This window comes from Glossina fuscipes, unplaced genomic scaffold, assembly GCF_014805625.2.
Source record: "Glossina fuscipes isolate IAEA_lab_2018 unplaced genomic scaffold, Yale_Gfus_2 3, whole genome shotgun sequence".
Lineage (NCBI taxonomy): Eukaryota > Metazoa > Arthropoda > Insecta > Diptera > Glossinidae > Glossina > Glossina fuscipes.
The window spans coordinates 2395285-2407123 of record NW_023998417.1 but is presented as its reverse complement, the minus strand read 5'-3'; the positions used below and the strand labels follow the sequence as shown (position 1 = coordinate 2407123).

At 31.4% G+C, this 11839-nt stretch overlaps 2 protein-coding genes across 4 annotated transcripts; one reads left to right on the top strand and one right to left on the bottom strand.

Annotated features, from left to right (window-relative positions):
- Positions 1-1593: 1593 nt before the first annotated feature.
- On the bottom strand, positions 1594-5813 carry LOC119635012 (ribonucleoprotein RB97D). Of its 2 annotated transcripts, XM_038029509.1 has the most exons (5): positions 5635-5813; positions 5248-5483; positions 4940-5175; positions 3582-4190; positions 1594-1775 (listed from the first exon to the last, which is right to left on the bottom strand). In XM_038029509.1, exons 1-5 carry the CDS (start codon positions 5686-5688, stop codon positions 1768-1770), a joined length of 1143 nt encoding a protein of 380 aa, XP_037885437.1. In that variant the 5' UTR covers positions 5689-5813; the 3' UTR covers positions 1594-1767. The 2 variants fall into 2 exon arrangements, with proteins under 2 accessions (XP_037885437.1, XP_037885436.1); XM_038029508.1 differs by lacking the exon at positions 1594-1775 and having other exon boundaries at positions 3372-4190.
- Positions 5814-6423: 610 nt separating this feature from the next.
- On the top strand, positions 6424-11419 carry LOC119634767 (heterogeneous nuclear ribonucleoprotein A1-like). Of its 2 annotated transcripts, XM_038029117.1 has the most exons (5): positions 6424-6611; positions 6750-7227; positions 8087-8599; positions 9273-9381; positions 10715-11419. In XM_038029117.1, exons 1-4 carry the CDS (start codon positions 6549-6551, stop codon positions 9371-9373), a joined length of 1155 nt encoding a protein of 384 aa, XP_037885045.1. In that variant the 5' UTR covers positions 6424-6548; the 3' UTR covers positions 9374-9381; positions 10715-11419. The 2 variants fall into 2 exon arrangements, with proteins under 2 accessions (XP_037885045.1, XP_037885046.1); XM_038029118.1 differs by lacking the exon at positions 9273-9381 and having other exon boundaries at positions 10715-11208.
- The last annotated feature ends 420 nt before the right edge of the window (positions 11420-11839 follow it).

Sequence of the window (11839 nt, the reverse complement as noted above, 5' to 3'; positions counted from 1 at the left end):
AAAAAAAAAAACTTATGTAAATCTAGGAAAATAGGAGCAATTTTCCGAAGAAAACTAATAAATGACTTTTCGAAGAGACAGAGTAAGAACAAAAAAAAAAAACAAAGATGGGAGTTAAGCGACGACAACTTAATTAAACCATGGGATAATTACGTTAAAAGCATTACATTCTTAAATGTTAATAATAAGAGAAATCAATATATATATATATATATATATATATATTATTTTATTAATATATATACATTTAAACACCTAATTAGTTTTAGTTTTCTTAATTTCGAAAGGACGATAGGTTAGCGCTAAACTAACCGAACATTGATTTGAGAATTTATGGAGATAAAAAGCAATTATTATGCTTATAATATATAATGTGTACATTAAAAATTAATGTATGTATATATATATATATATGTAAATATATCTCATTTATATATATATAAAGTTAGGTTAGAATGAATAAATTATATAAAATTTAATTATTTCATAATTAAATAAGAAAATTAAAAACGTTATGTATTAGATGAAATCGCTATGTATATGTACATAATATGTATGTAAAGAATATTTTTTTTTTTTGATTTTTAAGAAAAATACGAAAATAAATTTATATTTCAATATTTCGAATCCAAGTATATCTGCGGGATAATATATGATTGATTTTGAAGGATATGCTGATGGAGGATAATATTGTTGAAAGTATGAATGATATACGTACGTAAATAAAATTATTAAAACAAGTTTAGATATTCATAATGTATTTATTGCATAAAAAAGATGAACATATACATATAACACGTATCTATGTATATATGTATAGATGATATATATATAAAATATATTTCCAAAACTTAGGGTAAAGTTGGTGTATTGAGTTTTACATTTCGCTTATTACTATAAATCATATACATATATATATATACATATATATATATATATATGGTATATATATATATATATATATATAAGATCATTAATATATTGTAGAAAGTTTAGCTTAATTTCTTCACAACTTGAACAACTTCAACTGAATGTCATAAGTCTCTGGTTTTTTTTTTTTTTTTTTATTAGTATATTATAAATTAGAAGCAAACCCCTGACGATATAAGCATTTTAATTATTTACTCCGAGTGCATGCACTTTGTTTTTTTTTGCTTTTTATCATTCGTCCTTGATTGCTGAAATAACACGAAAAGGAATCTCATATGCATCCGCATTTCTTTTTTATCTTTTCGCTTAGATTTGTTTATTTATTTATTTTAATCTTGTTCTCTTCTCTTCTGGGTTTTCTTCTTTTTTTTTTTTTTTTTGTTTTTTTTTTAAGGTGGTTTAGATTGGCAACTTGGAATGTGTGTATTAAGAGTTTACTTTATTGTGATAATTCCTTTTATATGAACCACGTGGTATTTTTATTCGCTTTTTAATATGTAGAGTATATATATATATACATAAATAAATATATATATATATATATATATACATTAATCCTCCTTCCTTGCGTAGTTTATGTGAATATATGTGTATGTCCATGTTCTTTCTTGTCGATTTTTTTATATATTTTTTTTTTATAAATTCTCCTTTACTTGTATACAATACATATATATGAAAACTAATTGATTGCGCTTTTTGAATATTTCATATGTATGTATACATATATATTTAAGTATTAACTTAAATAAGTTGAACATATATAGTAATTGAGTTATATGTTATATTATATATATTTTATATATGGTAGTAGTTAGGAATACACAATCAAACAACATTTCAATTTCCTAAACAGAAGATAAAGAAAAATGTAGTATAATAAATAAATAATAATAAGATAATACAATAAATTGATATATATATATATAAATCTATACATATATATACATATCTATACATATATATTGATATATATATATATATATATAAATTTATACATATATATATCTGTATATATATATACATATGTATGTATAATTCAACTTCATAAATTAATACTTGATAAAATGTAAGCAATCAATTTAAATATAATAAGTATTTTGCAATATATTTTCATCGATCCTGTGAATTTTTCACAACCGAGTTAAGTTTACATTTGAAAGCGTTTTGCACAATAAGCAAATGTAAGAACAATTATGATTGATCTCGGCGGACAAGTTTTTATTATTGCGCATCTGATTGTAGGATGTCTTACAATTGCTTATCGATATTTCACCCAAGTCGTATAAGCAAGTTACAGTCAATGGAAATATTTTTGTACCTGAGATTGTATTAGTTTCAAATAAATGCAGAACCATATAGATACTTGATCAGATTTAATAATTTTATGCTAAATTTCCCTTGTCCTAATCATCAAAGTGAATTTCAAAGAAATTAATTAAAGCAGAGGCTTAGTGGGTTAAATTTATTCTTAAAACCTGATGACGGTCTTCTTTGAAATCCTGTTTACATCATTGATTTTAGATGAAGATACACAAACAGAGTGATTAGCGCACGTATAAAACTTCATCGAAATTTCCAATCATATGCATATATTCATCGTTAACGTAGAACACGAAATAGATTTAGTCGACACTCCCAATACGATTAAAATGTTGAGAACATTCCATTTCATTTCATCAATCTCGTTCGGTTAAGTTCAAAAATTCCTAAAATTCCTTCTAAAGCTTCATAGAGAATCTTCAAAATATTGATCATTTTCTTTTTCTACGTATCTCGCCTCGATCAAGTATATGCGACACTTTTCTCTTTCTCTTTCTCTTATCGATAAGATTACTTAAAAGAACTTGAAAAGTTCGTAATATTAATTGTGGTAAAAGAAAAACCTTCACAAGAAGGTTTTGAAAATGTGCAAAAGGACGAAACCCTTGATTCATTTAAATGAATTTATTCCAAGAGTAATAGATTACATTAATTGAATTTTTCAATTTTAATAAGAAGTAACGTGTAGGGCTTAGCTGACATAAGACTGCAAAAAGTCTTATGAAATTTTATAGCTATAGAATTAAAACAAGAATGAGCAAGATCAGATTAGAAGTTTGAGATTGTTTGAAAATATGATAGCACAGGAATCCAGTTAAAATGTTTAAATAGAATAGCAATCAATTTGATCGTCACTTCTTCTAAACTAATTGCGTTTTTTCAGCATCTTAAGCTAATCCATTAAAATTTCAGTCTTCAAAATTATTTTCTTGTCGTTTGTTTGTAGGATTTTAAGTTTGCATGATTTTTATGCAAGAAAGTATAGTTTCATAAGCATAAAAAAAAATTAATTAATTAATTAAGTTAGATAAAAATTATTTAAAATTCGGATTTTATAATATTTACTTATTATATTCAACACATATATAATATATACACAGACATACATATATCATATGCATGCATATGCATATATGTATATGTACATATATGTTTATAGAAGGAATGCTTACAAAATTAATAAATATATCAAAACAGAGTTAATAGGAAGTCAAAAAATAACGGTATAAAAAATATACAGTATATCTATATAAATGAATGTATATTGTTTTCAAAATGGACAAAAGTGACTTTGGTTTCATTACTCACTCGTTTAATCAATTAATGCTTACCGTAATTGGGTGCTGACGACACACTATACGGATTCATGCGATTACCCTGCAAGTTGCCGGCTTTTTGAGGTCCTCCATTATAGGTTTGCTGGTAAGTTCCAAAACTTTGAGTACCATTTGCAGTTGGGGCTGCGCTCCAACCGCTTGTAGCCGTAGCCGCTGACGGAACTGCAACGGCGGGACCAACGGGTACCGTCGCTGGCACAGCCGGAACATAGCCATTTTGTGGCCAATTAGCTCCAGGTGTCGCATAAGGTGTAGCATTCCAACCAGGCGCAGTTCCATTCTGTGGGGCTGCAACGTAATTGCCATAGGCATTCGTTTGCTGGGGATAAGCGGCAACTGGCGGCGGAGCGTATGCACCTCCCCAGCCATTATATGTCGCTGTTGGCGCGTTTGCGTACCCATAAGCTGTTTGAGGATTATAGGCAGTGCCTACATTTGGTGGCTGCTGATAGGTGGCTGTGACAGAAGATATACCCGCACCGCCGGCTTGAATCATACCAGTAGCGGCCCCTTGTTGATTTGCTAATTTTTTGGCAAGTTCTTCTTTATATTTTGATTTCTTAACGTCCACCTTCACGTATTTAATGACGTGGTTTATATGCACTGAAAAGTTAATTTTGATTTTCATATAAATTCTATTTATTAGTTGATATAAAATCCGAAGTATATAAATAAAACTCTCGACTTGTTGTTAATTATTTCAGTTTTGATTGATAAAAAACTGGCTTTAAAATGCGAGTGGCATCAGCATGAGCTTCGACGCCAAATGTTCCTAATCATTTTGTAAAAGATCGCAAGTTTTCATCAAATAGGGAGTTACTGTTATATAAGGAAATCCTTAGAAAGAATGTTGGTTATGCACTATACCAATTTATTATTATTGCCCCTATATTTCAACTCTTTAGCTACTGGTGACAAATCATATTCACTCTTTATTAACTTCTACGAAGTTTCTATATCATGTTTTCACTTTTCCATTTCAATTTTTTCGATTTAACGAGCGACAATACTAAATAAAACCTAATCCCCGATGCACATTTTTACAGTTTGTAAACGGAATAACGGTTAAAATGTTCACTATGCGACTTGACCTCCATATAAAGATATCAAAATTAAAGCACTTTAAATATTGTGATCGCTGGACGTTTCCCTAAACGGAATAGGCTCATTTCTAAATAAAGTACATTACTTATTAAACCTCTAAAGCTATTTTTTATTTATCTAGGCGGGAGATAGTGTTTAAAGAACATTACAATTCTCAATTGCTATGGTGGTGGTGAAAAACTGTTCTTAAAAGTCCACATCATAAGAAAATATATAACACAATTTATAATTGAACGCAAAGTACTTACAGACAGCCTTATCAACTGCGTCATAATCATCAAATTCGACGAAGGCAAAACCTCTTTTACGTCCTGTAGTTTTGTCTGTTAAAACTTTTACGCTAATAACATTGCCAAACTGCTGGAAATGTTCTTTCAGAGATTGTTCGTCGTGGTATTCCTTAAGACCTCCGACGAATATTTTCTTCACTGTTGAATCACCGCTTACTTCAGGCCGAGGTAAAGCACGTTTCGAGTCAATTGATCTTCAATAAATAAATAAATAAAGTCATATTTACCATATTTATAATAAACATTAAAAAAATTCGCTAACTCACTTTCCATCGACAATATGTGGTCTAGCCGCTTGTGCTTTATCAACCATCGTTGCATTTTTGTAAGTTATAAAACCAAAGCCTCTGGAACGTTTCGTTGTAGGATCTCGCATGACAATCACATCGATTACTTCGCCAAATTGACTGAAGAACTCTCGAAGTGAGTCTTCTGTGGAATTGGTTGACAAACCGCCAAGAAACATTTTGCGCAGATGATCCATGTCCTCCATTTTTATTGCCTACAACAAACAAACAACTTTTTAGTATCTAGCATACAAGCGAAATCAACGATAGAGACAACGGCGCCATATTGTATTCGTCATCGCACAACGCTTAAATTTTGCACTTAGAACCTATGAATGAAACTTGGTATAATTTTATTTTGCTTACCTCAGCATTATCTCCCATTTGATATTTATTATTTATTTGTCCTTGTTTAATCATATTTGCTTTTTATAATGTTCTCAAGAATATCTATTCTATTTTCCTTAATTGGATTAAACTAGGTGCCGTAAAACTACCGTACAAAATGCAAGAGGATATAAATTTTCTTTTTCGTAGTTACTGTACATGTAGTGTTGCCAAGATACGCGAAACTTTATCTACACAATCGAACCGATTTATAAACGTTACGAAAATTTGTTGGATTATAAAAGAGGCGATTGCACTTTTTGATACGCTACGGATAATTCTTTTGCTTTCCTATTTAGATTGAGGATTTTAAAGCAATGTAGCTTGTATAGTCAAGTATCTTAGACGATGAATATACTTTATTCCCGTATGTAAGAAGATAGTTAAGTAAAAAAAGATGATAATGAAAAAATTTAGAAAAAGAAATTTTTTTTTTATAATCGCTATTTTTATAATCTTCATTTTTCTAGACAAGTTTGAAATGCTGCTATTTCGTTTGCTAATGCGTTTCAGTCTAATGCTTAGTTATAAACCGAATTCCTAATCTACAGTATGATTATTTTTCAAAATCTTTGAAAATTACATATCAAGTATTTCAAATATTTAAAATTTAGCTAAAATAGAAAAGAAATCAAGCACTTTTTTAATGAAATTGGCAATCATTAAAAGACTGCAATATGATGATTTGTGTTGGTAACTCTGGTACGTTCCGTTTTATATTTCACATGTACACAAGCTGAATTGTCAATGGTCGCCATTACTTTTTCATTCTAGTTCTACGAAGCACATTGAAGCATCGTTTGCTTGTGAGGTTTACTTAGAAGAAAAAAAGAGAACTTAGATTTTAGTAAAGTTTTCAAGTTGAAAGTGCTAATATTTAATTAATAATAAAAATGAAAGACGAACAAAATGAGAATGATAGTCAAAATGGAAATAATTCCCAAGACAGCGATGATGTAAGTAGGAAAATTTAATGCGCAGTATATTAGCATTTTCTAGAATTTGAATTATATGTAGAAGCACCGCCATTTTGTTAAATCATAAGTGCTTGTGGAAAAATCGATACAATGAAATGTTTCATTTCTTTTTAATAGGAGCAAATTACTGAACCAGAACATTTACGTAAATTATTTATTGGCGGCTTAGATTATCGTACAACTGATGATGGATTAAAATCGCATTTTGAAAAATGGGGTAAAATTGTAGATGTTGTTGTGATGAAAGATCCACGCACAAAAAGATCGCGTGGTTTTGGTTTCATTACATATTCCAAGTCATTAATGATTGATGACGCCCAAAATGCCCGCCCACACAAGATAGATGGTCGCGTTGTTGAGCCAAAACGTGCCGTACCGCGTCAAGATATAGACAACCCTCATGCGGGCGCTACTGTGAAAAAATTATTCGTAGGTGGGCTTAAGGATGAACATGATGAACAATGTCTAAGAGATTATTTTTGCAAGTACGGCAATATCGTGGAAGTAAATATTGTTATGGACAAGGATACGGGTAAAAAACGTGGTTTTGCTTTTGTTGAATACGACGACTACGATCCTGTTGATAAAATAGTCTGTAAGTGCACACAAATCTATATACATAATATACATAATATACACATACATATATATTTTTCTAAGATTGAGGTTATCTTCTCTACAGTGCACACGTTTTTATTTATTAGTTTTCAAAGAGAAAAAATATTTTATTAGTATATAGAACATATGTTATTTGGCATTTCAACGACCGTTATAATAGTTACTTAGCAGTGATTATGCCCTTGTTAATTATATATAAATTCATGATAATGTGCTTATTGGAGAATATGTGAAAATAAGTAACGTGTGTTAGTTAGAGCAAACCGGGTATGCTAACCATTTCATATTACTTCGCTTGTATGTATAGATATATGAAACCTGAGTCTTTTTAGACGCGCCACACCACATGTTTTTCGTCTTTTATTGTTATTCGTAATTTTGACTGCTAGCATATGCCGAAGATAAAGTTTGAAAATACGAAGATGTTCACTTATTTTAAAAACTGGACTATTAATAAAAAGAAAAAATGCCATTTTTGCGGTATACCCGCGGAAAGTGATTTCGAAAATTAATAACAAATATTCAGAATAGAAGTCCATATGCCTAGCGAACCTTCTCCTTGCATCTTTGATCTTCGTCATTGTGTGATCAAATATATATCTAATAATCTAAAGTATAGCAATCACGACCGAGGACTAATCAAACCAATGAATTGCAAGACTTTATAGTAATGATTACAGTTTTCTTGCTCAAAGGACTAGTATCCACTTAGCATTGCCCAAATCGGCGCTGTAGACGTGTTAATGTAGACATATGTATTTATATAATTTTAATATAAAATTTCTATACATTTTAGTTTGTTTTATAATTTCTTCTTCTTTTCTTTTTATGTTTAGTGCAAAAAACTCACGTTATTAAGGGAAAGACTTTAGATGTGAAAAAAGCTTTGCCCAGGCAGGATATGAATCGTCAAGGCGGTGGAGGTGGAGGTGGCCGGGGCGGTAATATGGGCCGTGGAAGCAACATGGGCGGTGGTAACATGATGGGTAATCAAGGTAGCATGGGTGGCGGTTGGGGGAATAACCGCGGCAGCAATGACAATTGGGGTGGTAATTTCAATAGCGGCGGTGGCGGCGGCGGCGGCGGTAGCAGTTATAATAATGGTAATGGTGGATGGGGTGGTAACAATATGGGCCCTTGGGATAACGGAAACGGTAACTGGAATAGTAGCGGCGGGGGCAGCTTTGGTGGCCCAAATAATGGGTCCGGCAACAGCGGCAATTGGGGAAATAACGATTTTGGCTGCGGCTATCAACAAAGTTACAGTGGCGGACCTCAACGGAGCGGCGGCAACTTTCCTAATAATCGCATGCAACCTTATAACAGCGGCAACTTTGGCGGCAGTAAGGGTGAGTAAATATGAAAATGGATCTAAATGATCTAAATGGAATGATATCACAGTTATCTGACACAATTAATTGCTAAATGCATCTTACATTTTTGCAATTTTATTTAAAAAAACTGTGAGAGTGAAATTTTCAGGCGTCGGCTTTTGCTATGTTAGGCGAATTTTACACATTATATTCGTTATAACACGCAGCCTCGCCACATTTCCTTAAGGGCAAAGGCAGAGAATACTTAGTGCTATTTGTATCTACGATAGGTCCCTGACATCTTGACTCAAATGACCGATACTCGTATTGGAAATTTTAGTTACCGTTCAAATTCTATATCATGCTACATTTTGTCCGAATCTAAAGAGAAATAATACTCAAATCTGCTTAGTAAGTCATCTGACTTATAATGAAAAGTGAATTTTTGTTACTATATATATGTAACTGTTAGTTATTACAGTCCCAGCTCCGAGTAAATCATTCAATAAGATTATTCGGCGTTTCATGACTGTTAGATAAAATTAATGCAAATATTATATTAGTGTTGATTTTGAGTTTTTCTATGAAAAATTGATGAAAAAGTATTTGCTACAAACAACAAGAGATAGAAGAAATGAATCTTTTTAAAGAATCTATTCCAGTCAGTTGGTTAATGGGAATGCATGTAAATTTTGTTTTGTTTCTTAAGGTAATACTGGTAACTTTGGTGGTAACAACCCAGGCTACAACAGTAGTGGTTCTATGGGAAGTGGTGGTGGCGGTGGTGGTAATAACAACCGAAGGTATTAAAAAAAAAGGTAATTCTAATCCAATTGACTTTTTGACTTACCGCTACAGAAGGTGAAAGACACTTTCTTTCCTTCATATAAATGTTGTGACTAAAAATGCCTGACGACAGGCAAAGACATGATTTATATTTAAATTGAAATGATATTCAATTGGTGCGATGACTATCTTACGCATGACTTAAGTACTTGTTGTGAACATTATGACCGACGAATGCACGAACATGTCCGAGCTTAAGCGTGAACATAACCAGTTAAACGAACACAAATGATTACAAATATTTATTTTTAATTTATTTTTCAAAATTTTGAATAGATAATTTCATTGTTTACTTTATGTAACATAACCATTTTTTCCCCCATCTGGAATAATTGACAGCAATTATGCTTAGGCCAAACAAGCCGTAGCAAAGCGAAAAATATAAAAAGAACATTAATTTAAAACCCCATTGATATCAGTTCCCTTTAGTCATCGCATATATAAACTGCACTGCAAATTTTAATGGATGTACAACAATACATTGTTGGTTATCTGACAAGAAAGGCCAACACAATAGATTCGGCCAAGTCTTCCCAGAACCGTTTTGAATAATGCTTGAAGACTCGAAAGTCAATGACATCTGCAGGGGACTAAAGATAGAGAATAGTTTGCCTGAAGTCGGTACGGAACGGATGACGTTCACATCCAAACTAACTTGTCACATTTCTGCGTCTAGAAGCCGAACGGGATTACAGTACATGACAATCTCTTTCAACAAATGAGACTGACTTCTCTTTTGGAATGATCGCGTAATTGTGATGAACAATTTCGGCGATAATTTCTCAAATAAGAAATTAAAACAAATCTTATGCAGTTATGCAATCGTTTACTATCAGAAAAAAACCATGTTAAAATGTATTTTCAAATTTACACGGTGACGGGCGGGCGAGTGAATTCTTCCCGTGAGACTGACTTCCAAATTTAATGAATAAGAAATGATTTGCGGTTTTCTTATGTTATTTTATATATTTTTCGATTAAAAATTCAAAATTATTTAAAAATGGTACAATTTTTTTTTCCTTTTGATTTTGATCATAAGTTTGTTTGTGTTCATAGCGGACGTTTTGCAGAAAGTTATCATTGTTGCCTTAAAAACGTTCATTAAGTTTCCCTTATCGATTTGTCTCAAGTGATTTTTTTTTTTTTTGTTTTCATATGCTATTTGGTAATTAGACTTTATCTCATATTAGCTTTCATTTTTTTCCATAGTTTTCAAGAAAAAATTTTTTTTTTGTTTTTTTTTGCTTTATATATGTACATTTGATTGAACGAAATTCTTTTTATTCTTATGATGACTTTTTGTAGGTGATCATTTTGAACCAGTTAAAACAGATCTATATTCAAAGTCAATATCAAACAATCAATAAGTGAAGCAAGCAATGTTGTAAAATGTAAGGCCCTACACTCCCTCCAAATCAATCAATCAATCAATCAATCAATCAATCAATCAATCAAAAAAAAGAAATAATATAATAAACTAAACTACCAGATCAGTGTGCAACAAAAACAGTTCAGAGAGTTCTCGTTCTAAGTGAAAGAAAAGCAGATAAAACAAAAGAGAGAGAGAGAGAGAAAGTAAAAAAAGGAAACCGCAGTGTCAGAATCTATATTAAATGTAAGCATTGACAGTTTGCTTGAGAGAGGACGCGCAGAGAGACAGAGAGAGAGAGAGAGAGAAAGATAAAAACACAGGTGATGATGTTATGTGTGATATATTAAGGCCAGCTCTGAAATGTGTATGGTAAAGTAAACAGAAGAGACAGGAAGAGGACAGAGAGAGAGAGAGAGAGAGTGAGAGAGAAATGTGATAATATGACCCCAGAACAGAAGAAGAGAAGATCAAACAATGCATTATACGATTAATTAATAAGAAGAACAGAAACAGAAGATCTACCAGAAAAGTGTTCTATGGAGGAGAGAAAAAATAGACACATATTATTGTAACAGAGAGAATATCACCAACCCCCCTTTCCCTCTCATTCAGTTTACTTGACTGCATACGCATTCACGTGTGTGCATATGTACAACATTTTACGATTTACGAAGTTCGCAGGAGTAGTTCTTAGAAGAAAACAGCAGAAGAAGAGAGTTATTAAAATGAAATAATAAAAAAATAATAATAACATCTATCAACAGAAAAACTGCAATAGTAACTTAGAACCATGTGTGTAACAATTTGTAACTGTCCTGTATTTTGAAACGCATTTTTATTGAAAACACAGCCAAGCAAAAAAAGGAGAGCAATTAAAATATACCACCATTTTATCGCAAAGAGCCAACTATACGTAGAAAACTAGATTGTATAGCTGAAAATTGATTAATGACTCAGAAGTTAGATTTTCGTAGTAAGAGTTGTAATTTTACAACTTCACTTTCATATATATACATATATATATATATATAACGCAGTGTTTAAGAAATTTGTGTAAT

Excerpts from the sequence above, each read along its gene's own strand:
- LOC119635012 (XM_038029508.1), bottom strand. The coding sequence starts at position 5,688 with ATGATTAAACAAGGACAAATAAATAATAAATATCAAATGGGAGATAAT. Across the intron at positions 5,176-5,247 it reads CCACATATTGTCGATGGAAA|ATCAATTGACTCGAAACGTG; the intron begins GTGAGTTAGCGA and ends TATTTATTGAAG. Across the intron at positions 4,191-4,939 it reads CGCAGTTGATAAGGCTGTCT|TGCATATAAACCACGTCATT; the intron begins GTAAGTACTTTG and ends TTAACTTTTCAG.
- LOC119634767 (XM_038029117.1), top strand. The coding sequence starts at position 6,549 with ATGAAAGACGAACAAAATGAGAATGATAGTCAAAATGGAAATAATTCC. Across the intron at positions 6,612-6,749 it reads ATTCCCAAGACAGCGATGAT|GAGCAAATTACTGAACCAGA; the intron begins GTAAGTAGGAAA and ends TCTTTTTAATAG. Across the intron at positions 7,228-8,086 it reads TCCTGTTGATAAAATAGTCT|TGCAAAAAACTCACGTTATT; the intron begins GTAAGTGCACAC and ends TTTTATGTTTAG.